This window comes from Palaemon carinicauda, chromosome 9 (assembly GCF_036898095.1).
Source record: "Palaemon carinicauda isolate YSFRI2023 chromosome 9, ASM3689809v2, whole genome shotgun sequence".
Taxonomy (NCBI): Eukaryota; Metazoa; Arthropoda; class Malacostraca; order Decapoda; family Palaemonidae; genus Palaemon; species Palaemon carinicauda.
The window spans coordinates 117,215,761-117,241,238 of record NC_090733.1 but is presented as its reverse complement, the minus strand read 5'-3'; the positions used below and the strand labels follow the sequence as shown (position 1 = coordinate 117,241,238).

Here is a 25,478-nt window from a genome sequence, read left to right as displayed (position 1 = left end):
TGAAAGTGCTTTTGTTTGGGAGCCTGAAAGGATGGAGGATCAGGAATCTTACCTGGTCCAATTGGCAACTGTACGACTTCAGCTCATGCTTGGAGGTAGAAGGTTGCTAGACCTTCGACCGTTCCCTCTTGGAAGGGAATGGGGCCAGACGTCCGCCATGCTGGAGAGCCTTGGAAGGATGATTCTTGGCTCACCTAACCCTGGGGAAATGAGTCTCCCTAGGGCTTGAAGGTTCAGGACTATACCTGTAATTCGGAGACTCCTCTTGATAGAGCGGAGATTGGTGATGTAGGAGAGGGAAACTCGTGTGGAGGAAGGGGTTGGCGAGCGGCAATCATGAGCTGACCTGTAAGGAATGGAAGGAGAATAGCAGAATCGCTTAGGTGAGTGGCGATTTAGTCCTGGTGATCGGGCTTACAGGCCGAAAGGTGACTAGGCAAAGCAGAGGATCTGCAGGGAGCTGGCGAATGGTGAGTTGGCAAATGCTGCTGTACTGATGAACGGCGATGAGCTGGTTGAGGAGGTGAGCATCGGGAGGTCTGCAAGAGGTCTGCAACTGGTCTGAGGGAGAACGCCTGTGAACTGGCGAACGACGAGGAGCTGGGGAATGGTGAACAGCAGGTGAACGTTGAGCATCGGCCGAGTGTTGAGTAGCTGTTGAACGAGGAGCCGCTGGCGAACGACATGCAGCTGGCGAGTGACGAGCAGTAAGAGAAGGATGAGAGACTGAAGAATGATGAGCAGCTGACAAACCACGAATAGCTGGCAAGTGACAAGCAGTCGGAGAGTGTCGAGTGACAGGCGAACAAATTAAGGCTGCCAAATGGCGAGTCAAAGGATAGTCCAAATAAGCAGGCCAGTGTCGAGACTGTCGATGATGATCACACTGTGGCGAGAGACGAGTGACACGTTCTAGAAGGACAATCTTGGCGTGACGAGGGACGCTTCTAGAGGAAGGACATTCTTGGGGTGACGAGTAACGAGCAGCAGTCAAATGTTGAAACTCCGAATGAAAACGTCTAGGGGGTGAAAGAGAAGATCGTAGGGTTCTAGAGGAACTGAAGAGACGCCTCTTGACGAGTGGAGAAGGGGAACGTCTGGAATGTCGAGGAGGACTGCGCTCTCTTGGAGCTCGTCGGCAACTGCGAAGAGAGAAGTGTCAGTGGAGAGGCATGACAGAGTCTAGAAAGTTCTCTGGAAGGTGGTCTCTGGCAGGACCTCGCTCTAGGACGAGAGAGATGCCTACCCGCAGGAGAAACTTACCTAAGACTATGCGCTACCCCTGACGAAAGAGTTGGCTCAGCGGGGGGGAGCGCAGTCTTTGGCAATGCAGCAGCAGCAGACAAAGGCGAGGGGTGGGATCCTTCGGCGGTCAAAGTAAACGACACCCCTGGATCACGCTGGCCCACATTTGACGGTGACAAGGGTTCTAGCTCCAAGGAAGCCAGTGTCCGCTTCCTCTCAGCACCAAGTTGAAGGAGTTCCGGCAACACCTCCTTCGACAGGGTACCGGTCATACCCAGTGACGGCCAAACCTGTAAGAGATCAGAGAATGAAAAAGCTCAATTCGAGGGGAAGGGCAGAACTGCTTCTCTGGGGTAAGCAGTCCTGTCCCTTGAACCTCAAGGTTGACCTGCTGTTAGCTGGTCTACGCTTCTACTTGATCATTCCCTGGGGGGAGACCGATCGAACAAGAGCTTTGGGAAGAGATCTTGAGGTCAAAGGAGAAGTCCTAGGTTTCTTTGACTTCGAGGAGGACCCCAAAGGTGAAGAATCTCTCTTGGACTTCTTTTGGCGGGGCCCAAACCTCTCCCATTGGGAGGTAGGCCACTCCCGGTATTTAGGGCAGGTGTTTTCCTGATCACAACGCCACCCCTGGCAGGACGGACACAGCGAATGCTGGTCCATGTACAAGGAGGACATGAAAGTCTTGTAGGATCGGCCCTCAGGTCCTGGGCAAGTCCACATGACGACGGTTAAGGAGAAAGCACAAACACGCTGAAAAGAAAAAGAACAAAAGCAATTAAGTCAGTAATGACAAGTCAATTAGAGAGGAGGAGAGCAGCAACATCCGTTCTCCACCGAGCCAAATCAAAAAGTGGTTACCCAGCTCAGGTGTGTGAGTGAGCGGGGTAGTACACTACCCCCGACCTCCCTACTAACTACCAGGTGGATTATTAACCGTTACTAAAAGTCTTATGGCTTGTCTTTCAGCTTTGCCGAAAGTAGTATCCCCTATAAATAGCATTGGTTAATCAGTGACGGAACAAATACCAATTACTTCCAAATTTGTCATATTACTTATAGATTTGTCATGCTTGTAATCTATTTTGTGCTAAGCAAACCTCTTCCAGTATCACTGTGGAAGAGGGTAAATGGGTAAATTATTTCTTTGCCCCTTTAGATGCTTGAGTGTGTACCTCTACAGGGTTAAGGCTTCCTTGCATTTTTCCCCAAAACTTTTCATGACTATTAGCATGAAGGAAATCCGTCTCTGGGAAGTTTCTCTTTCTGACTGAGGCAAGTGGTCACGATCCCTTCATAATTCTTTAGTACCTCGCGCAATTAAAGGTAATTTGTTCCAACACGGAGTACTTACCTCGAACTACTTTCTTAGGAGGATCTGGGATCTCCTCATTTTATGAATAGTACTTACCTGGCAGTTATATATATATAGCTGATATCTCTAAAATTGGCAGAATTTTTCAAAACGAGGCAACCGCCTTGTGGTGGTTGGAAGGTAGGTGGTAACACCCGTCACAAGGTGGTCCAAGGAATCATTCCCATGTCTAAGACTTCAGTTCATCTCTGCCGGCTGGATCGAAAACATCGTCGGTCCACCATTGAGAGTTTTTCGAATAATTTTCCCTTCTTTGCTTTTTTGGACTTCGTTTGGTGAAGTACACTGATTTAGGGTTTTGGCAATCGTGTTTTATTATTATTATTTACTTTGTTTATCATGAGTGATAACTTAATTTTCGTTTGTTCCGTAACCGAAATACAAACCACGCTATTTACAAAGGGTATTACTTTTAGCGCAGCTGAAATGACGAGCCAATAGTTTTTAACGAGGGTTAATTACCCCCGCGCTAGTTAGCGGGGGGTGGGGAAGGGTAGCTTGCTACCCCTCCCCCCTCCACACACCGGTGACTTGCTTCTCTTCACTTTTGGCTCGGCGGTGATCAGACGTGTCTGTTCATCGCCTTCGTGACAGCCTTTAATTTTCTTCTTTTTCTTTTCAGCTTGTGTGATTGGTTGGAAGTTGACCTTCAGTTATTTTCTTTTATTTAATATGCGTACATGCCCTGGAGTTGCCGGCCGTCCTTGTGGGACTTTCATGTCGGACGTGATTACGGATCCTCACACCCTCTGCCCTCAATGTCGGGGCCGACGGTGCGACCAGGATAACATGTGCCGTGAGTGCAGGGAGGGGTCTGCCTCCCAGTGGGAGAGGTTTGGCCGTCGGCGTAAGAAGAAGTCCAAGAGAGACCGTTCTCCTCCGGGGTTAGCCTTGAAGGAGGAAGGTTCTCGGGACTCTTCTTCCGCCGCCCAAACCTCCTCCGAAGCTCCCCCTCGTCCGCCTCCTAAGGAGAGTCGTCCGAGTGGGAGCGCAGGCCCTTGTTCTGTTTCCCTACCTTCGGTGGGGGGAGAGGGCGTCGCCTCCCATAGCGAGGCGGTTCCCCCTCCTCCTCCGGGGGAGGTTATTGATAATAATGCCTTATCCAGTGATGATCTTTTACAGATTTGGTCGTCCCTGGGGCTTAAGGGCTTGCCCTCCAGGGTCGCTCTTATTGACCTTGTCTCGTTGGGGGCCGCTGTTAAACAGTCGCCGGTGGTAGCGGAGGTAGACCCTCTGTCTATTGTCGACGTTGTGGTGACAGAGGCCTCCGACGTGGCTGGGCCTTCCGACGCAGGTGCTGTTGCTGGTGATGGTGCTCTAGGCTCTCCTCCTCCTTCTGTGCATCCTTCGAAGGGGGAAGTGAGTCCTTCGGTCTCGACTGCTGCCCAGCTTCCTTCTGAGGGAAGTGTTTTGACGGAGACTCCCCTTCGGAGGACCGATGGTCCCGACGATCTCCCCCGAGGCCGCCTCCGCCGTAAGGCTCACCGCCCTCTACGCCACAAGGGCCTCCCTTCCCCTTACAGGGGGACTAAGAGGCGCCTTTTTGGGTCTTCGTCCTCCGGAGGGGACTCTCCTCGTCAGCCTCAACCGACTGCTCCGCCCTCCTTGAACCTCTCTGCAGACCGCTCACCATCTCCTGCCGGATCTTCGCCTTCTGGAGAACTCGTCACCCGACGGGCAACGGTCCCTTCGGGGCTAAGGGATTCTTCCCTTACGCGAGCAGGGCTAGCGCACAAGCGCTCTCCTGCTCGCCAGCGATCCCCTGCTCGCCAGCGATCTCCTGCTCGCCAGCGATCACCTGCTCGTCGGCTCTCTCCTGATGTTCGCCCCCCTCGCCAGCGCTCTCCTGCTCGTCAGCTCTCTTCCGAGCGTCAGCGCTCATTTGAGGACCATCGCCCTGCGGTCTCTGACCACCCCTTAGTTCCTGCTGAACTCCCTGCTCACCATCCACCTGGTCCTGTGGCTACGCAACATCGTGCTGCGCGTGTGTCAGAAACACATGTTCGCCAACGCGCCAGCGATCTTCCCGTTCCTGCTCGTGAACGCGCCGCACCACCTGTCCTCTCACAGGACACGCGCCGACCTTCTGCTCGCCAGCGATCACCTACACATGCTCGTCATCGCACGACCCTGCATGATCGCCCGCTTACGCATGCTGCTCCTCATCGCACTACCCTGAACGATTGCCCTCCTGCGGATGCTGATCACCATCGCACCCTTTCACGCGATCATTCACCTGCGCATGCTGCTCGCCATCGCACAACCCTGCACGATCGCCCGCTTACGCATGCTGCTCCTCATCGCACAACCCTGAACGATTGCCCTCCTGCGGATGCTGATCACCATCGCACCCTTTCATGCGATCATTCACCTGCGCATGCTGCTCGCCATCGCACAACCCTGCACGATCGCCCACTTTCGCATGCTGCTCCTCATCGCACAACCCTGAACGATCGCCCTCCTGCGGAGGCTGATCACCATCGCACCCTTTCACGCGATCATTCACCTGCGCATGCTGCTCGCCATCGCACAACCCTGCACGATCGCCCGCTTACGCATGCTGCTCCTCATCGCACAACCCTGAACGACCGCCCTCTTGCGGATGCTGATCACCATCGCACCCTATCACGCGATCATTCACCTACACATGCTGCTCGCCATCGCTTACCATCACGCGGTCATTATCGCTAGCGATCTTCTTCACCTACGCGGCAGCACGATCCCTCGCCGTCGCGCCATCGCTTGCGTTCGTCGCCTCGGACACATGTTCATTTACCTGCCCACCCTCACGCCCACTCGCCTGCACGCCCGCGCGATCGCTCGCCTGCACGCCCGCGCGACCGTTCGCCCTCGCGCGACCATAGTTCGCGGCGAATTCCACAGCCGGTGGTAGCAGCAGGGACGCGTGCTCCTAGACGGCACTCGGGATCACCTCCATCCAAGCACAGGTTGGTATTGCAGGACGAAGACAGGTCAGTACAGCATTCTTCCCCACCTTCTTTTCAGGCAGGTACCGTCGTGTCCACTCCAAAGGATCGCCCGATCCCTTTCTCCTTAGCGAGGATTTCGGACTCTGTGTCCTTTGAGCAGCAGACTTGGTTTGGTCCGCTGGCACGGGCGTTAGTGAGGGTTATGAAACCAGCACTCGCTGGCCAGGGTAACAAACCAGCGGCTGTCTCTCCTACGCTGAAGAGAAAGAGAGGAGTGGACTTCGTGGTGACTTCCCCCAGGGCGAAGTTGGTTCCCAAGAGGTCGGTCTCGAGGGTCCTCTCTCCTGCACGAGTACTCTCTCCTTCTCCCGTGGATGAGGCCTTTCCGTCCTCAGGTGAGTCCAGTGGGGCGGTAGTCTTCCCCTCGGCACCAGGGGGGGAGACTTCGCTTCAGGCAGGAGAATCGTCTCGTGAGGAAGGGGCCCCTCGAACCTCGCTGTTGGGATCCTGTATCCCTCCCAGGAGGGAACCCAAGGATTCCAAGACCATCCCTAAATCCTCTGCAAGGATTCGTCAGGAACCCACGACTACCCAGGGGAATGTCCACGTATCACCCCAGGAAGAGATTCCTGGGGCAGGAGACTTAGCTGCCAGCCCGCAGGGAGGAGAACAGCAAGAGTCCGAACATGCCTTCTGGCAGGTCCTAAGCCTGATAAGGCAACTTAACAGTCTTACGGATCCAGTCATCCCCCTCCGTGAAGGCAAAGACACGATTCTGGATGAAGTGTTTGACGTTCGGAAGGCCCCTAAGACCAGTGCAGCTCTGCCCTGGTCTCGGGGGCTGAAGAGTGCCAGAGCTAGGGCCAATGCTCAGCTCGCACTTCTTGCCTTCTCCAGTCGTTCCACTGCCGGGAACAAACTCATCCCTCCTCCTCGCCTTCAGCAGAGGAGGTATTTCGAGATCCTGGGTGAGCACAACCTCGCTCTTCCTCTCCATCACTCTGTGGAGGAGCTGGCGAAGGGAGTTCCCTTGGAGAAAAACTCTGCCCGGCAGGTGTCGTTCTCGGCGGCAGAGATCCTTAACCACGAGAAGGTCGCTAAGTGTGCCATGCAGGCCACTTCGTGGCTGGACTTCTGGTTAGGATCTCTGGGCATCCTATTGCGATCGGAGGACTTGTCCAAGGAGACCAATAGGAAGGCCCTAGAGACCTTCTTGCTCTCGGGCACCCGCTCCATCGAGTTTTTGGCGCACCAGGTTACCACCCTGTGGGCCAACTCGGTGTTGAAGCGTCGCGATGCTGTGTCCGAGAGATTCCATCCGAAGGTCCCCGCCGTAGATGTGTGTAGGCTCCGACATGCCTCCCTCCTGGGGGAGAGCCTGTTTGAGCCTCAAGACTTGGAGCGAACGGCTGAGAGGTGGAGGAAATCCAGCACGGACTCCCTCCTCCACAGGGCCCTTCCAACTCGGCCCTATAAGCCTCCAGCCCCGCCACAACAGCAGCAACAGCCTCGTAAGGCTCCCAAATAGGCACCGGCAGCTAAGAAAGTGGTGTCTAAGCCCCAGCCCTTTCCAGCCAAGGTCAAGAGGGGCGGTAAGTCCTCCAGGGGAGGCAAGACTTCTAGGGGTGGCGGCCGCGGCCGCAAGCCCTAGGGGTGGCAGTCCCCCTGCGTGTCCATCTGTGGGGGGATGCCTTCAGCGTTGCGTCCGCAGGTGGCAACATCACGGGGCCGATGCTTGGACGGTCTCAGTGATCGGCCAAGGTTATCGCGTCCCGTTCACGTCATCTCAACCTCCCCTGACAGCGAATCCAGTGTCGTTGAGCTCCTATGCCATGGGATCGGCAAAGGGGCTGGCCCTTCAGGCCGAAGTTGAGACCATGTTCGAGAAGGGTGCTCTCCAGGAGGTCGTGGACGGCTCTCCAGGCTTCTTCAGTCGACTCTTTCTTGTAAAGAAGGCTACTGGAGGCTGGAGACCCGTCATCGATCTCTCGGCTCTGAACAGGTTTGTCAAACAAACCCGGTTCAGCATGGAGACAGCAGACACGGTCAGACTTGCGGTGAGACCACAAGACTTCATGTGTACACTGGATCTAAAGGATGCGTACTTCCAGATCCCAATCCATCCGTCTTCCAGGAAGTACCTGAGATTCTGCCTAGACAACAAGATCTACCAGTTCAAGGTGCTGTGTTTCGGTCTCTCCACAGCTCCTCAGGTGTTCACCAGAGTGTTCACCCTGATTTCGACTTGGGCGCACAGGAACGGCATTCGTCTCCTTCGTTACCTAGACGATTGGCTGATCCTAGCAGACTCGGAGTCGACCCTTCTTCGACACCGAGACAGGCTTCTAGATCTTTGCCAGGATCTGGGGATCGTGGTAAACCTCGAGAAGTCCTCTCTGCAGCCGTCCCAACGACTGGTTTATCTAGGCATGCTAATAGACACCAATCTCCACAAAGCCTTTCCATCAGACGACCGGATAGCAAGGCTGAGGAGGGTGGCGGAACCTTTCCTCAGGCGAAAAGAACTCCCCGCCCAATCGTGGTTGCGTCTCTTAGGCCACCTATCCTCCCTGGCCCGTCTGGTTCCAAACAGCCGCCTCAGGATGAGATCCCTTCAATGGCAGCTCAAGTCCCGGTGGAATCAAGGATCCGATTCCCCGGACATTCTGATCCCAATGGGGTCTCTGGAACAGACGGACTTGCGGTGGTGGCTGGCCGACGAGAACCTGCGAAAGGGAGTGAGTCTTCTCGTCCTCCCCCCGGAATTGACTCTGTTTTCGGACGCGTCAAAAGAAGGGTGGGGGGCGCACGTTCTGAACCAGAGGGCCTCAGGCCTTTGGTCAGAATCAGAAAAGTGCCTACACATCAACCTGCTAGAATTGAAGGCCGTCTTTCTGGCCCTTCAACAGTTCCAACGGTTCCTGGCGGGTCACTCCGTGGTGGTGATGAGCGACAACACCACGGTAGTGGCTTATATCAACAAGCAGGGAGGCACTTTTTCGCAACAGCTATCCCATCTTGCAGTAGAGACTCTGAGGTGGACCGAAACCCGCTCGATAACACTATCAGCTCGCTTCATTCCTGGCAAGAGGAATGTGCTCGCCGACAGTCTGAGCAGGGTTTCGCAGATAGTGAGTACCGAGTGGTCTTTGGATCCTCAGATAGCCAACAAAGTCCTGACTTTGTGGGGTTCCCCGACGGTGGACTTGTTCGCGACAGCCTTGAACTTCAAGCTGCCCCTGTACTGCTCACCAGTCCCGGACCCCAAGGCACTCTGGCAAGATGCTTTCCAGCAACGGTGGGACAACATCGACGTGTACGCCTTCCCACCATTCTGTCTGATGAGAAGGGTGCTCAACAGGACCAGACTATCGGTCAACTGTTCCATGACTCTAGTAGCTCCGCTATGGCATCACGCGGAATGGTTTCCGGACCTTCTGCAACTCCTGACGGAACTCCCAAGGGAGCTTCCTCCACGACACGAGCTTCTCAGACAACCCCACTCCGGTGTCCCTCACAGGGCCGTAGCCTCGCTTCGGCTTCACGCCTGGAGACTATCCAGCGTCTCCTCGCGGAGAGAGGCTTTTCGCAACAGGTTGCGGAGAGAATGTCTCGGCACCTGCGAAGGTCCTCTGAGGGAGTCTACCAAGCGAAGTGGAGAGAGTTTTGTGGTTGGTGTCGTGGAAGGGGTATCTCTCCACTCGATGCCACTATTCCAGCAATAGCGGACTTCCTTGTGTATCTGCGAGAAGAAATGCGCCTTTCTGTCTCGGCAGTGAAAGGCTATCGCTCAGCCTTAAGCTTGGCCTTCAGATTGAAGGGCGTGGATATTTCTTCATCGCTAGAACTCTCTTTACTCATACGTAGCTATGAGCTTACCTGCCCCCAGTCGGAAGTGAGACCCCCTCCTTGGAACGTGGTTCGAGTCCTCAGGTCTCTCAAGAGACCTCCCTTCGAGCCATTACGCCAGGCCTCCGATCGCCACCTGTCTTGGAAGACGGCTTTCCTACTCGCCTTGGCCTCGGCCAAGCGAGTTAGTGAACTTCATGGTCTCTCGTACGACATCGCCCATTCAAGGGGATGGGGGGAGGTAACGTTCAGGTTCGTCCCTGAGTTTGTGGCCAAGACTCAGAATCCTGGAGTGCCGGATCCTCGTTTCGACTCTTTCAGGATCGCGAGTCTCCGTTCTGTAACAAACGACCCAGACCAGCTGCTACTATGCCCAGTGAGGTGTCTGAGGTACTACTTGAAGAGAACGGCTGCAGTCCGTCCTCATGTGCGAGCTTTGTTTGTGAGCACAGGCAGGACAAAGAGGAGGGTCACCAGGAACACCATCTCTGCTTGGATTCGAAGGGTTATCCACCATGCCCTGAATCCTGACCCTCCTCCGTCACGTCGCCCTCGGGCCCACGATGTCAGGGGTATTGCTACATTCCTGGCGTTCAAGAGAAACTTCTCTGTGACGCAGGTACTTCAAGCTGGGGTCTGGAAGCGTCAAACGACCTTCACAGCCCACTACCTGCAAGACGTGACCCACAGGAGCCTCGATACGTTCTCTATCGGCCCTGTGGTGGCTGCACAACAGCTGGTCTAACCTCAGGCTCCTTTTTGGACAAGTAGCAGTAGGTTGAGGGCGTTGTTACCCGGTCTTAGTCTGTGTGAATGAAAGAGTATGTCTGACCCTTACTTCTTTCTTCATTCTCCCCTCTCTTGGGGAAGCAGCATCCTGGTCCTCGCATAGCTGACCTCGACCTCTGCAGGTAACCCATGCTTCTTTGTGCTCCTAGTATTAAGCTTAATACTGTTGCGTCTCCCATACCCTGACGAGGTGGTATGGGGAACGTCCTATCCTAGAATTCCTATCTGAAGGTCTCAAGGTCAACTTCATAGGACGAGTCACACTCTCCTCCTCACACTACTTATGTAGGCCACTCGTTCCTAGCGATTCTAGGAACCTGTGAGGTACAGGGGCTCCCTCTCTCTAGTGCTGCTCACTGAGGGATCGAGCCCCCGGGCAAGCCGAAGTCAGTAAGGCTGGGGACTTTCCACCCTTCCTAAGGGGTAAGTCACCCTTTGTAAATAGCGTGGTTTGTATTTCGGTTACGGAACAAATGACAAATTCGAAGATAATTTGTATTTTTCCTAACCATACAAACTTTAGCTATTTACACATATGTGCCCGCCATCCCTGACCCCCAAGTCAAGTCCTACCTCTAAGTGAAGTGAAGCAAGTCACCGGTGTGTGGAGGGGGGAGGGGTAGCAAGCTACCGTTCCCCACCCCCCGCTAACTAGCGCGGGGGTAATTAACCCTTGTTAAAAACTATTGGCTCGTCATTTCAGCTGCGCTAAAAGTAATACCCTTTGTAAATAGCTAAGGTTTGTATGGTTAGGAAAAATACAAATTATCTTCGAATTTGTCATATTTGTGCACTATATTTTAGTTGCGAAGTTTTTTATCCTGATGACGAAAATACGTTCAGGCAACTCTATGACGTCACAGTCGTGTGATGTAATCTTCATGTATGTCTTGCAATTCTCTTTATTTGTTTTATGCAAAGAATGGGAGGAATTCCTCTTATATAAGTTTTTTGACTTTTAATGTAAAATTTTAAAGAAATGTTTGTCCATTTGGTGTTCGTTCTTTAAATCATCGATCTAATTTCATAAATTAAATAGAACTAGCGTATGGTTAATTTGCGCTGTTACTCGTTACTATCGGTGCAGTCCCAACATGCCTTGGTAGCGTTCTTTTCGATATGGGAATTAAAGTGTTGGCTATTATTCTCCAACAACAACTAATTTATATGGAAATTCTAGTTTTAGTAGCTTTTTCATTTAAATGTTCCTATTGTTTACATTTATATATTTAGATACGTTATTGCTATATCTGTTCTTTTTATCATTACAACTCGCTTGTTTTTGAATTCCCTTTGAATTAATTGTGGATTACATTTGTTTTCCCTTTTTTTTGTTCATTTTAATCTTTAACGTATAACTTTCCCGGCGCTTGTATGTAACTGCCGGGTAGGTTTTTATGACATTTAATTTTACCGGTGGTTATATATAACTACCGGGTGAGTGTTTTCAACATCTATTTTTATTCTCAACTCTTGCCCGGTGGTTTTTTCTTTTTGTGACCACCGAGTAAGTATGTTTGAAAGTTTATTTTATTATGGAAATGTCAGTTTTATATTCTATAAAAAACGTTTTGTTACAGTTTATATAGCAAGTACTAGAGACGATTTTGCTTTCTCTTTCAAGCCCGTGGCAGAAGAATAAGTTCTCTCACAACGGGCAGGACTAATTATGGTTTTTTGTGTAAGAGTTTAATAGTGCAAGTTTTCAGTGCTAAATTAGGCATTGGATTCTTTCAGCACAGGGACGTTGTTTTCCTAGCCTTAGACCTCTTCCAAGCTCCCCGGCCCATGGGAGAAGGAACGTCGATCGGCGAAAGGAAACGAGAGGCGTTAGCTCACGAGCAAACGCCCTCGCGAGCGTTCCTGGTAACGTTCCCAGAATGCTCGCTCTTGCCATGGTAAAGCAAAGAGCGTTGAACGTTAAGATTCTTACACTGCTTTTAGAATTTTGCATTGCATCACTTTTGATTTTAATGGCAATTTTTAAGTCAGATATTCTCTGCTAATATCAATGCTTACAAACCATCATTGACTCGGTTTTTGTCCCAGAGCGCCAGTTGGCCTTATGAACCCTCTGGTCGGAACCGAACGCGCCGAGCGGCATAGTGAATATCATTTTTAAATATTTAACTTAGCCGGTGAATATATAATAGCTGCTGCTCCGGCGGCTCGACAGAAAACACACAAAAACTCGCGAGCGATCGCTATGAAGGTTGCGGGTGTGCCCACCAGCGCCAACTATCGGCCAGATACCGCATATGCATGTAAACAAGCCTCAATTCTTCTCTGTCGGTCTGATCGACAAGACGTACCATTACTCGCTGTTAACCTGGAGTTTTTCAACAGACTTGGTGAAGTACTTCATTTTGGTTTGAGCTTTCGCAGTGCAGGTGTTTTATCTTCAACTTAAACTCTTGAACTCTTTTTTGGACAGATTTAATTGTTGATGACTTTGGGTTGTTTTTTGGACTTTCTTTGACTTTTTCAAAATGGCTGACCCTTCTCCAATTCCTAGATTTCGTAAGTGTAATGCTAGGGATTGCAATAAGCGTCTTCCAAAGGCCTCTCTCGACCCACATACTGTGTTCTAATTGTCGGGGTAAAACCTGTCAATTAGGAGATCGGTGTGAGGAGTGCGTGGGCCTTTCGGAATTCGATTGGCTTGAATATGACAAGTATTCTCGTAAGCTAGAGAGAGATAGGGTGAGGAGAAGTTCCTCTAGATCGTTAGAATTTTCCTCCTCCCATGCCCCTGAACCTAATCCTTCCCTTGTAGTAGTTGTGCCTGAACCCTCTACTAGCACTCAGGAACCATCAATGCGGGATATGTTACGTGCCATTCATGCTTTGGGCGAAAGAGTTGAGTCGTTAGCTACAGACCGTAATCAACTCATGGGTGACGTTAAAGAGTTAAAGTGTCAGAGTGCCACAGTGGAAAATCGTGGGAAAGTGATTAGTGCGCAAAGTGTTATCAGTGTTGCGACCGAGGGTTCGTCTGTTCGTGCCTGTCGTTCGCCTAGTCCGAGACCTCTTGCAAGCTCCCAAGCCTCAGGGAGAAGTAATGTCGTACGACTTATGGGTTCGAGAGGCCTTGATCAGCGAACAGACGTTCCCTCTATGGTTTCAGGCGTGTCTCATCAAGACCGCCCCTACCATAAGACGAGCGAGGCGATTTTCTCCTCGTCATCCGAAGGCTTTTCGCGTAAGAAACCGTGGAGCAAGGTTTCGAGGCCCTTCAAGCGAAAGTCAGTCCCTTCAGGACAGGTCCAGCGTCCTGGTTGTAGCCATTGGGACAGCTCTGACCCTATGCAGTCATCGGAAGACTGCTCGCCGCCTAAGCAGAAACGTAACACAGGCTCCGAGAGTCTTGGTGTAGGCAAGGTTTTGCAGTCACAGACGTTACCCTCGTCTCTTACCGCACCCATTCCCGTTGATCCTAAATGGGTTGTACTGCAAGACATGCAGATTAAGCTCGCCTCTCTTATGGAGGACTATTCTGCTGAAAAGGTTCACGATGATCCTCGCCGCTTAGCTGATCGAGATCCTGGCCGTCAGCCGCCCAAACGAGCCTTTGCTCGTCCTGTTGACGTTGGCGTTACTAAGTCACGTCAGTCACGTTTTGTAGAGCCTCACTCGATGCAGTCCCGTGTTGACTTTCAGCCGCATGTGGACGTTCAGCCGCTTCCTAATGCTCTTGTTGACGTTCAGGACGTTCGCCAACCAGCGAAGTTGACTTGTTTTGACGCTGAGCGTCAAGCACCGCAGTCAAGAGTTGTTTTGACTGCTCAGTCTAGGCAGTCAAGGCAGTCTCGAGTTGACGTCGAGCGTCCTCCCGCTCCTGTTGTTGTTGACAGTCAGGCTGTTAAGCAGTTACATGACGTAGCGTCCTGGACTGCTACTGATGCACCAGTGCGTGTGGACTCTGCTTGTCAAGCATTGCCACCAAGGCAGGTCTCCCCTTTGCTTGTTACTCAGCAGTTGTCGGACGAAGATCCTTCAGATGAGGACGTTGCTGATCCTCATCATGATGATCATCCTTCAGATGTAGACGAACCGAAGACGGTTCCTCCTTCGATGGACTTTAAGAAGATCATGTTGATTTTCAAGGATCATTATCCCCAATCACTTTGTTACCGTTGCTCCTCGTTCGCCACCGTCTGAGTTTGCTCTAGGCTTACCTGCTACCAAGTCAGCCTTTACTAAGCTAGTGCTTTCTCGCTCTTCCAAGAGGGCTTTACGACTTTTAGGCGACTGGTTGGATACCAGGAGGAGTTTGGGGAAGACGGCCTTTGCCTTCCCTCCTTCTAAGCTTGCTTCTAGATCGAGCGTCTGGTATGACACGGGAGAAGTTCTCGGCTTGGGAGTTCCTGCCTCTGCCCAGGGTGACTTCTCAAGCCTCGTAGACTCTCCCCGTCGCCTGGCCATGAGACGCTCGAAGATTAGTTGGTCCTCCTCGGACCTTGACCATCTGCTTAAAGGCGTATACAGGGCCTTTGAAGTATTCAACTTTCTTGACTGGTCATTAGGAGCTTTAAGTAGGAAAATCTCGTCTGCCGACCAAGATGTTTCCTTACTTATCATGTCATGTATGGATAAAGCCATCCGCGATGGCTCCAATGAGCTCGCCTCCACCTTTACGTCGGGAGTCTTAAAGAAGCGAGATACCCTTTGCTCTTTTCTTTCGGCAGGAGTTGCTCCCTGTCAGAGATCAGAACTGCTCTTTGCTCCCTTATCAGCGTCCTTGTTTCCGCAACAACTGGTTAAGGATATAGCTTCTTCGCTTGTGCAGAAGGACACCCATGACTTGATGGCGTCCTCTGCTCGCAAAGGGACTCCTTCTACATCCTTTGCTGTAAGACCCAGGATCGAGACTCCGGCATCCAGATTTATCCCGCCCTTTCGTGGCAGAGCTCCCAGCAGGGGAAGCGCTCGTGCCGAGGGAAAGAGAGGTAAGAAGAGAGGAGCCAAGTCCTCACGTGGCAGAGTCTGACTGCCCACAGCCTCAGACAGCGGTAGGAGCCAGATTGAAGAGCTTCTGGCAGGCCTGGGAGAAGAGGGGTGCAGCCCAAGAGTCTGTTCGGTTGCTCAGAGAGGGGTACAAAATTCCGTTTGTACGCAAACCTCCTTTAGTGACAACTCCCATAGACCTCTCTCCCAGGTACCGAGAGGAGTCAAAGAGACAAGCCCTAAACCAAGAAGTGTCTCTGTTGCTAGAGAAGGGAGCGGTGGTGAAAGTCTCGGACCTTCAATCACCGGGGTTTTACAACCGTCTCTTCCTAGTCCCAAAGAATACAGGAGGTTGGAGACCGGTGCTAGACGTCAGTGCGCTCAACGTTTTTGTTACGAAAACAAAGTTCACTATGGAGACCACGAAGTCCGTCTTAGCAGCGGTCAGAGAGGGAGACTGGATGGTCTCTCGACCTACGAGATGCGTACTTCCACATTCCTATACACCCGGATTCCCAACCGTTTCTGAGGTTTGTTTTCAGGAATGTGGTATACCAGTTTCGGGCCCTGTGCTTTGGCCTCAGTCCTGCTCCTCTCGTGTTTATGAGGCTCATGAGGAATGTGGCAAAATTCCTCCATTTATCGGGAATCCGAGCCTCCCTGTACTTGGACGACTGGCTTCTCAGGGCATCGTCCAGTCATCGCTGTCTGCAGGATCTTCATTGGATGTTGGGTCTGACCAAGGAATTGGGACTTTTGGTCAACCTAGAAAAGTCCCAACTGATCCCATCCCAGACTATTCTATATTTAGGGATGGAGATTTGCAGTCCAGTTTTTCGGGCTTTTCCGTCTGCCACCCGAATAGAACAAGCCCTGCTCAAAGTCCAACTAATGCTGAAGAGAGAACGGTGTTCAGTCAGGAATTGGATGAGTCTCGTAGGGACTCTATCATCCCTGGAGCAGTTTGTCTCGCTAGGAAGACTACACCTTCGGCCTCTCCAGTTCCATCTAGCCTTTCACTGGAACAAGGACAAGACGTTAGAGACGGTATCAATCCCGGTCTCCGAACCAGTAAAAGCATGCCTGAAATGGTGGAACAGCAATATCAGTCTGAGAGAGGGACTATCCCTAGCAGTCAAGAACCCAAACCACGTGTTGTTCTCAGACGCGTCGGATTTGGGTTGGGGTGCGACCCTGGACGGTCGGGAATGCTCAGGTCTGTGGACCTCAAGTCAGAAGAGCATGCACATCAACGGCAAGGAGCTATTGGCAGTCCACTTGGCCTTGATGAAATTCGAAAGCCTCCTTCGAAACAAAGTGGTAGAGGTCAACTCCAACAATACCACAGCTTTGGCGTACATCTCCAAGCAAGGAGGCACACACTCCCTCACGCTGTACGAGATCGCAAGGGACCTGCTCATTTGGTCAAGAAATCGAGGCATCTCCCTGTTAACGAGATTTATCCAGGGGGACTTGAACGTCTTGGCAGACTGTCTCAGTCGGAGGGGTCAGGTGATTCCCACGGAATGGACCCTCCACAAGGACGTGTGCAAGAGTCTTTGGGCGACTTGGGGTCAACCCACCATAGACCTCTTTGCCACCTCGATGACCAAGAGGCTTCCAATCTATTGCTCACCAGTCCCAGATCCAGAAGCAATACACATAGACGCATTTCTACTGGATTGGTCTCATCTGGACTTATATGCATTCCCACCATTCAAGATTGTCAACAAGGTACTGCAGAAGTTCGCCTCTCACGAAGGGACAAGGTTGACGTTGGTTGCTCCCCTCTGGCCCGCGAGAGAGTGGTTCACCGAGGTACTTCAATGGCTGGTAGACATTCCAAGAAGTCTTCCTCTAAGGGTAGATCTATTACGTCAGCCCCACGTAAAGAATGTTCATCAAAGCCTTCCCGCTCTTCGTCTGACTGCCTTCAGACTATCGAGAGAGACTCAAGAGCTCGAGGCTTTTCGAAGGAGGCAGCCAGTGTGATTGCAAGAGCGAGGAGAGCTTCTACCATCAGAGTATACCATTCGAAGTGGGAAGTCTTTCGAGACTGGTGCAAGTCAGCATCTGTGTCCTCTTCCAGTACCTCTGTAGCCCAAATCGCAGATTTTCTTTTACATCTGAGAAATGTTCGCTCCCTCTCAGCTCCCACGATTAAGGGCTACAGGAGCATGTTGGCTTCGGTCTTTCGTCATAGAGGCTTAGATCTTTCCAACAATAAAGATCTCCAAGATCTCCTTAAGTCTTTCGAGACCTCTAAGGAACGTCGTTTGGCGACTCCTGGATGGAACTTAGACGTGGTCCTAAGGTTCATCATGTCAGACAGGTTTGAGCCATTACATTCAGCCTCCCTGAAGGATCTCACCCTCAAGACGCTTTTCCTAGTGTGCTTGGCTTCGGCTAAAAGGGTCAGTGAACTTCATGCCTTCAGTAAGAACATCGGCTTTTCTAAAGAAAAAGCCACATGTTCACTTCAACTTGGTTTCCTGGCCAAAAACGAACTGCTTTCTCGTCCTTGGCCTAAATCTTTTGATATACCTTGCTTATCAGAGATCGTAGGCAACGAACTTGAAAGAGTGCTGTGTCCAGTTAGAGCTCTTAAGTTCTACTTAGCCCGTACTAAGTCCTTACGAGGTGGATCTGAGGCATTATGGTGCTCAGTTGAGAAACCATCATTGCCTATGTCAAAGAATGCTTTGTCATATTTTATCAGATTTTTTAATACGAGAGGCTCATTCTCACTTGAATGAGAAAGACCGATGTTTGCTTAAGGTTAAGACGCACGAAGTAAGAGCTATAGCAACTTCCGTGGCCTTTAAGCAAAATAGATCTCTGCAAAGTATTATGGACGCGACCTTTTGGAGAAGCAAGTCGGTATTCGCGTCATTTTACTTAAAAGATGTCCAGACTCTTTACGAGGACTGCTACACACTGGGTCCATTCGTTGCAGCGAGTGCAGTAGTGGGTGAGGGTTCTACCACTACATTACCCTAATTCCAATATCCTTTTAATCTGTCTCTTGAAATGTTTTTAATCTTGTTTTTGGGTTGTACGGAAGGCTAAGAAGCCTTTCGCATCCTGGTTGATTTGGCGGGTGGTCAAAGTCATTTCTTGGGAGCGCCCAGATTAGGGGTTTGATGAGGTCCTGTTGTATGGGTTGCAGCCCTTGATACTTCAGCTCCTGGGAGTCTTTCAGCATCCTAAGAGGATCGCTGGGCTTCGTGAGGAAGACAGACTAACAAGGCAGAGTAATCGTCTAAGTCAACTTCCTTACCAGGTACCTATATATTTGGGTTTTGTTATGTTATAACTGTCAAAAACTCTAAGCATATACGCTGTAAACTTAATTAACTCTGGTCTCTACCCACCACCATGGGTGTGAATCAGCTATTATATATTCACCGGCTAAGTTAAATATTTAAAAATGATATTTTAATTATAAAATAAATTTTTGAATATACTTACCCGGTGAATATATAAATTAAAGGCCCCCCCTTCCTCCCCGATAGAGATCCAGCGGGATGAGAAAAATTGGGTCTGTTTACATGTATATGCGGTATCTGGCCGATAGTTGGCGCTAGTGGGCACACCCGCAACCTTCATAGCGATCGCTCGCGAGTTTTTGTGTGTTTTTCTGTCGAGCCGCCGGAGGCTCAGCTATTATATATTCACCGGGTAAGTATATTCAAAAATTTATTTTATAATTAAAATATCATTTTGCCTTAACGCTCGGTGCTAAGTCTTTCAAGACAGGACGAATGCAGCCTCGTCTTTCAGGACGAATGCTGCCTCGTCTTTCAGGGCGAATGCAGCCTCGTCTTTCAGGGCGAATGCTGCCTCGTATTTCAGGACTAATGCAGCCTCGTCTTTCAGGGCGAATGCTGCCTCGTCTTTCAGGGCGAATGCAGCCTCATCTTTCAGGGCGAATGCAGCAGCCTCGTCTTTCAGGGCGAATGCTGCCTCGTCTTTCAGGGCGAATGCAGCCTCATCTTTCAGGGCTAATGCAGCCTCGTCTTTCAGGACTAATGCAGCCTCGTCTTTCAGGACTAATGCAGCCTCGTCTTTCGGAACGAGTGCAGCCTCGTCTTTCGGGGCGAGTGCAGCCTCGTCTTTCGGGGCGAGTGCAGCCTCGTCTTTCGGGGCGAGTGCAGCCTCGTCTTTCGGGGCGAGTGCAGCCTCGTCTTTCGGGGCGAGTGCAGCCTCGTCTTTCGGGGCGAGTGCAGCCTCCTCTTTCGGGGCGAGTGCAGCCTCGTCTTTCGGGGCGAGTGCAGCCTCGTCTTTCGGGGCGAGTGCAGCCTCGTCTTTCGGGGCGAGGGCAGCCTCATCTTTCGGGGCGAGGGCAGCCTCCTCTTTCGGGGCGAGGGCAGCCTCGTCTTTCGGGACGTGGGCAGCCTCGTCTTTCAGGATGATAGGACGATCGCCGCCTTGTCCTTTCAGGGCGACGCTACGTCTTATAAGCTCTCCGTCAAGGATGACTTTAGTGATCACTTTTCTCCTGTTGAATTGTTTGAGGTTAACAGATGGAGAGGATCCTAAGTTCTGTTGCTCCATGTTCCCCACCCTCTGAGTTTTCACGTGGTCATTAATGGAGCTTTAAGAATATATTAATTTTTGTTTCTTAAAACAGAAACCTTTGATGACTAATATCAGTAGGATCCAGACTTTACTACTTCTGGCGAGCCTGGGAGAGAGGAGCAGACCTTTGGTCCGTGTTTTTTCTGGGATGGATGCGAAATCTTTTTCCTAGTGAATCCTCCTTTGTTAGTTACTCCGATAAGACTTTTCTGCCTAACCGACTTTGCAACTTCAATGTCTCTCTTTTGGGAGAGGGAGTCTTTTGTCCGGTCCTGGACGTAAATGCTCTTTACGCCTTCGTTCAGAAGTCAAAGTCCTCCACGGAGACATCAAAATCTTTGGAGAAGAGGGGAGCAGACCTTTGGTCAGTACTTCTTCTGAAGGAGGATTTCTTTTTCTTTTTATAGGGAAACATCCTTTAGTTTTTAGCTACAACGATTCTCTCCCAGTTCTAGAGAGGAGTCTAAGTGGCAGGCTATGCAATCAAACTTTATCTGGGGTTTGTTTACAAGGAAGAATGGGTCAGTTTCGGGCGTGTGTTTTGATCTCAGCTCCGCCCCTCTCATGTTCACGTAACTTTTGCTTTATGTAGCGGAATGCTGCTCTCTGGAGAAATCAGGGCGTCCCTGTATCTTGATTTTTAGATAATGTTGAGCCTATCGAATAATTAGGTCTTCCTGTCAGCAAGAAGAGTCTCTTCTGACACCAGGACGCTCAGCACCTTGTCTTTTAGAACGTTCAGCGTCTCGCTCTGTTAACCTCTCGGCTCCACGTCTTACAGGACTTTTGGCACCACGTCTTACAGGACTATCGGCGCCACGTCTTACGGGACGATCGGCGCCTCGTCTTTCAGGACGCTCGATGTCAAAGTTCTAGCATGGGGCATGACTTTGAACATGAGAATCTAGGACTTCGTGATGACACTAGTCGAATCGTGTGTCGAGATCAAGGACGCCTTCGTTCTGATTTCTTGGATCTAGAAAGGAGGTTTGTTCTAGGGCAATAATCATCGGGATAAACATGCTCAGCAGGAAGAGACTTGTTTTTCCCTCAGAATGGTCTCTCAACCCGCAAGTCTGTCAGTCTCTGGATGTTGTGGGGCAGACCTGTATCAGATCTTTTTGCCTCCAACTGGAAGAAGAGGACCCCCTACTGCTGCTCCCTAGTCCCGGATGAGGAAGTTCTGGCAGTGGACTCCTTCCTGATGGATTGGACAGGGGTGGACATGTTTGCGTTGCCCCCGTTCTAGATCATCAATCTGGTCTTCAGGAAATTCGCTCTCCTCGATTCGGGGCGAATGATCATAGCGGCTCCATTCTGGCCTGCTTGGGAATGGTTTTCGAAAGTGATGGGCATGTTGATGGACTTCCCAAGAAGACTTCGGCAAGTCCAGATCTTCTCAAACAGCCCCACTTCGAGAGGTATCATCTTACCCCCCTTGCTCTCAACTGACTTCCTTCAGACTGACTAGAAGCTTGTCAGATCTCGAGGCTTTTCGGCACAAGCGACGAAATCTATCGCCAGAGCAAGGAGGATCTCTTCACAAAGAGTCCACCGATCTAGGTGGGAGACCTTTAGAGCTTGATGCAGGCGGCACAGGTTTCCTCATCCACTACCTTTCTGAGCCAGATTGCAGACTTCTTCTTGTACATCAGACAGGATGCTAAGCTGGCTGTATCTACCATCAATGGATACAGCAGTATGCTCTCCGCCATCTTTAGGCATAGAGGCCTAGAGTTATCCCAAAATCAAGGTTTGCAGGACCTCATTGGGTCTTTTCAGACGACGTAATAGGTACTCTTAAACCTGGATGTGGTGTTTAAGTTTCTGTGCTCCAAGAAATTTGAACCTATCTCGCTAGCCTCTCTTCGGGTTGTAGCAAAGAAAACCCTCTCCCTTATGACTCTAGCGAATCCCAAGAGGTCAGCGAAGTCCAGGCGATTGGGAAGAGGGTGAACTTCAATTAGGATAGGGCAGTTTGTGGCTTAAGGTTCATCTTTCTCGTAAAGAGCGAGAACCCTTCGTAACCCTGTCCTATGACGTTTGATGTCATTAACCTCACGAACCTTGTGGGTCGAGAGAAGGAAAGACTCCTCTGCCCAGTTAGGTCCTCAAGTTTTTTTTTGGCTCATACTATGAACGTGAGCTGTGCATCCAACTAGTTTTGGTGTTCAGTGAAAGGTCCGCCAAAACCCGTCTAAGTATGCTTTGTCCTTTTTCCTGAGGGAGAAAATTAGGGAAGCCCACCTCTTATGTGAGGAGGAACACTTCCCCCTGTTGAAATTACGGCCTCACGAAGTGAGAGCCATTGCTACCTCTCTGGCATATCAGGAATATATGTTAGTTAGGCTATTCATGGATGCTATTTTCTGGAGGAGCAACTCTGTCTTCGCTTCTCATTAACTTAGAGAGGTGAGAGTAGAATTTGGCAAGTGCTATACCTTGGGCCCATACATAGCTGCGGTTTCTGTATTAGGCAAAGGCGTTAATAACCCCACTCAACCTTGGTTTATATGCATGTATGAGGGTTTGTGTTTTTATGATGGTCTGTGGACTTCGTCTTGTGGTGCGGTTCCCTCAGTCTAGATAGATAGTTTATGTCTATGTTGCAGGGTTAGGTGGTTAGTTTGACTAAGGTTGCAGTTTTTATTATATGGGGCGAAGGTAGTTTCTGAAGTCTAGTCAAGTTGTTGGTCTTATCCCTTTGACAGACTCGATTGAGTTTTTTGCAGCTTTGCAGGCTTACTCCTGGATAACTCCTAAGGGAAAGCCACTCTAAAGGCTGTACCTTTGAATCAGCTACCTTAGCAGGCAAGGAATCAAGGTGTTTTTATCTCCTACAACTCTTTTGTTGTTTCCCCAACGATGTTTACTGTCTGTTTCCCTCCTCCAAATGTGTGAATCAGCTATATATATATAACTGCCAGGTAAGTACTATTCATAAAAATGGAGTTTTTATGATAAAACAAAGTTTTTCAATATTAAACTTAGCCGGTGATTATATAAGCTGCAACTCTGTTGCTCGACAGAAAACTCTACGTTCAAAATCCGCCAGCGATCGCAATGCAGGTAGGGGGTGTACTTCAACAGCGCCATCTGTCGTGCAGGTACTCAGTACTCAATGTAAACACAGAACTCAATTTTCTCTCTGTCGGGCTACCGGCAAGACCTACTAATTCGCTGTTACTAACTGGATTTGTTTTCACAACTATTTGGTGAAGTACACTATTCTAGTTTTGAGCTTTCGCTATGCAGGTGTTTTATCTTCATCTCAAAACTTGAACTCGTTTTGGATAGATTTGATTATGGTGACAAAGAAAGTATGGACTCTCTTTCACTTTTAAATGGCCGACCCTTCCCTTAGACGGAAGTGTGTTTAGGTTTTTAATATTTTTGCTTAACACGTTATAGATCTATATATTTTATATCTCTCCGCCTTTATTAGGCCTCTTCGATTAACTTTCCATTTGTTATAAACATATGAAAATAAATTTTCATGTTTTGTTTATATGCGACCTTTCCTGATAGTAGGCGGTCCTAACTTGGAACCGAAGTTAATCAACGTTGAGCCCGTTATATCGTATTTAGCCTTTAAAGAATTTAAAACTTTTTAAATGTAATGTTTTATGAAAGAATTTCTTTGATAGTCTTCGTACTGTTTTCAAAGATGAACTAACGTTTAGACTACGCAGTTGTTGACGTTCAGGACGTTCAACATGCGCTCTATCGTTACGATAGAGAGAGAGTGTATCACGGTTTCACTTTGCAGTAAGAGTAAATCGATTCTGACGTTTTGTTCATTCTTTCTTAGCTTAAATGTTTTAAATTCTAAATTAAAGGAACTTTTTATTTGGAAAACCTTTCAGTTTTTTCCTTTAGTCAAATAACATGTTTTTTTGACGATATATAATTGGGCTCTTCTCTTCTCTTAGGTGCGAAATCAAGAGAGAAAGAGAGAGAGAGATAGAGACGGAGGGAGAGAGAGGAGAGAAAACGTTCCGTTCAAGCGGGTAACGTTGTTCTCGTGTTACTCTCGTCCCTAGTCTCTGTACGGGGAGAAAGGTAAAACGTTTCTAGGGTTTTATTCTTGTCCCCAGGCTATGTGCGGTGAGAGATTGAAAACGTAGTTTATATGAACTAGCGTTTAGTCTCTTTCCCAGCCACTGAATTTTTTATCTTAATATATGTTTTCTGTTTTTTTTGCTAGTATTAATGAGCTGCATTTTACGACTGATTTCGCAAATACTACCTTTTAATGAAGGGTAGAATTGCGTGTTTCAGGTAGAAATCAGTAAAAGTTTCGATTACAGTGAAATAAGTGCAAAACAGAAAATCGATAAAGTGATATGCGCAAAGTGTTACAGTGTTGCGTCCGAGGGTTCGTCTGTTCGTGCCTGTCGTTCACCTAGTCCGGGACCTCTTGCAAGCTCCCAAGCCCAGGGGAGAAGTAATGTCGAACGACTTATGGGTTCGAGAGTCCTTGATCAACGAACAGACGTTTTCCCTCTGTGGTTTCGGGCGTATCTACCCAAGATCGCCCCACCCACTCTAAGACGAGAGAGCCCATTTATTCCTCGTCTGCGGAAGAGGTTTCTCGTAAGAAACCATGGACCAAGGTCTCGCGGCTTATTAAGCGCAAGTCGGTCCTTTCCGCGCAAGTCCAACGGCCCAGTTGTAGCCACTGGGTCAGTTCGGACTCGCTGCAGTCTTCCGACGACTGCTCACCTCCTAAGAGAGGCAAAGCGGTACCGCATCAGGCAGTCACACCGTCTGTTGCCGCACCTGCTCCTGTAGACCCTAAGTGGTCTTTGCTGCAGACCATGCAGTCTCAGTTAACGTCATTGATGCAGGACTTTCGTGCGGAGAAGGTTGACACTACACCAACCTCTAGCCTACAACCAACCACGGTTGTGCGTCCTGTGGACGCTGAGGCGACCTTCTGCCGCACTCCAAGAGAGTCCCGCCACCCATGCGTTCCAGTGTACCCTGCCAGCCGCATGTTGACGTTCAGCGACGCACGGAACCTTCCGTTGACGTTCGCGAGGTACAACAACAGTCTAAGTTGTTTTGTTTTGACGCGGTGCGTCAACCTCCGCATTCTAGAGTTGTTTTGACTGCTCAGTCTAGACAGTCAAAGCAGTCTCGAGTGGACACTGTACGTCCTCACACACCTGTTGTGGTTGACAGTTCAGTTGTTGACAGTTCACAGACTGTCAAGCAGTTACATGACGTTGCCTTCTGGTCTGCTACTTATGCACCAGTGAGAGACTCACTGAGGTAACCTAGCTTTTATCGGACAAGGTTCCTGTAGATGAGGAAGTTGCTGTTCTCCCTCCTACTGATATTCCCTTGAGGACTCTGTCAGATGGAGAGCAGCCTTAAGCTGCTTAGCCTCCTATGGACTTTAATTAAATCATGATGATTTTTTTAAGGATCTTCGTCCGGATCTTGTAACTGCTGCTCCTCGTTCGCCTTAACGTCAGAACTTACACTAGGCCTAGCTACTTCGAAGCCGTTGTTTTTAAGCTAGTGCTCTCTCGCTCTCCTAGAGAGCGTTACGTTGGCTAGGCGACTGGTTTTTGCACCAGGAGGAGTTTTAGGGATACAGCCTTTGATTTCCCTTCTTTTAAACTGGCTTATAGAGCGAGAGTCTGATATGACACGAGAGAAATTCTCGGCTTGGGAGTTCATGCCTCTGCCCAGATAGACTTCTCAATTCTGGTAGACTCGCCCTGGCGCCTAGCCAGGAGACGCTCCAAGTT

The 25,478-nt window shown here is 49.9% G+C and overlaps 2 protein-coding genes across 51 annotated transcripts in view; one reads left to right on the top strand and one right to left on the bottom strand.

Annotated features, from left to right (window-relative positions):
- The window catches only part of LOC137647080 (calponin homology domain-containing protein DDB_G0272472-like), a 216,226-nt gene that overhangs the window by 8,778 nt on the left and 181,970 nt on the right, over nt 1-25,478 (top strand). The gene's annotated exons all lie outside the window — the stretch shown is intronic.
- LOC137647332 (uncharacterized) overlaps nt 1,462-25,478 on the bottom strand; it is a 40,821-nt gene continuing 16,804 nt past the window's right edge. The window contains exon 3 of the mRNA XM_068380731.1: nt 1,462-1,535. Coding sequence (XP_068236832.1) covers nt 1,462-1,535 — 74 coding nt within the window. The remainder of the gene's footprint in view (nt 1,536-25,478) is intronic.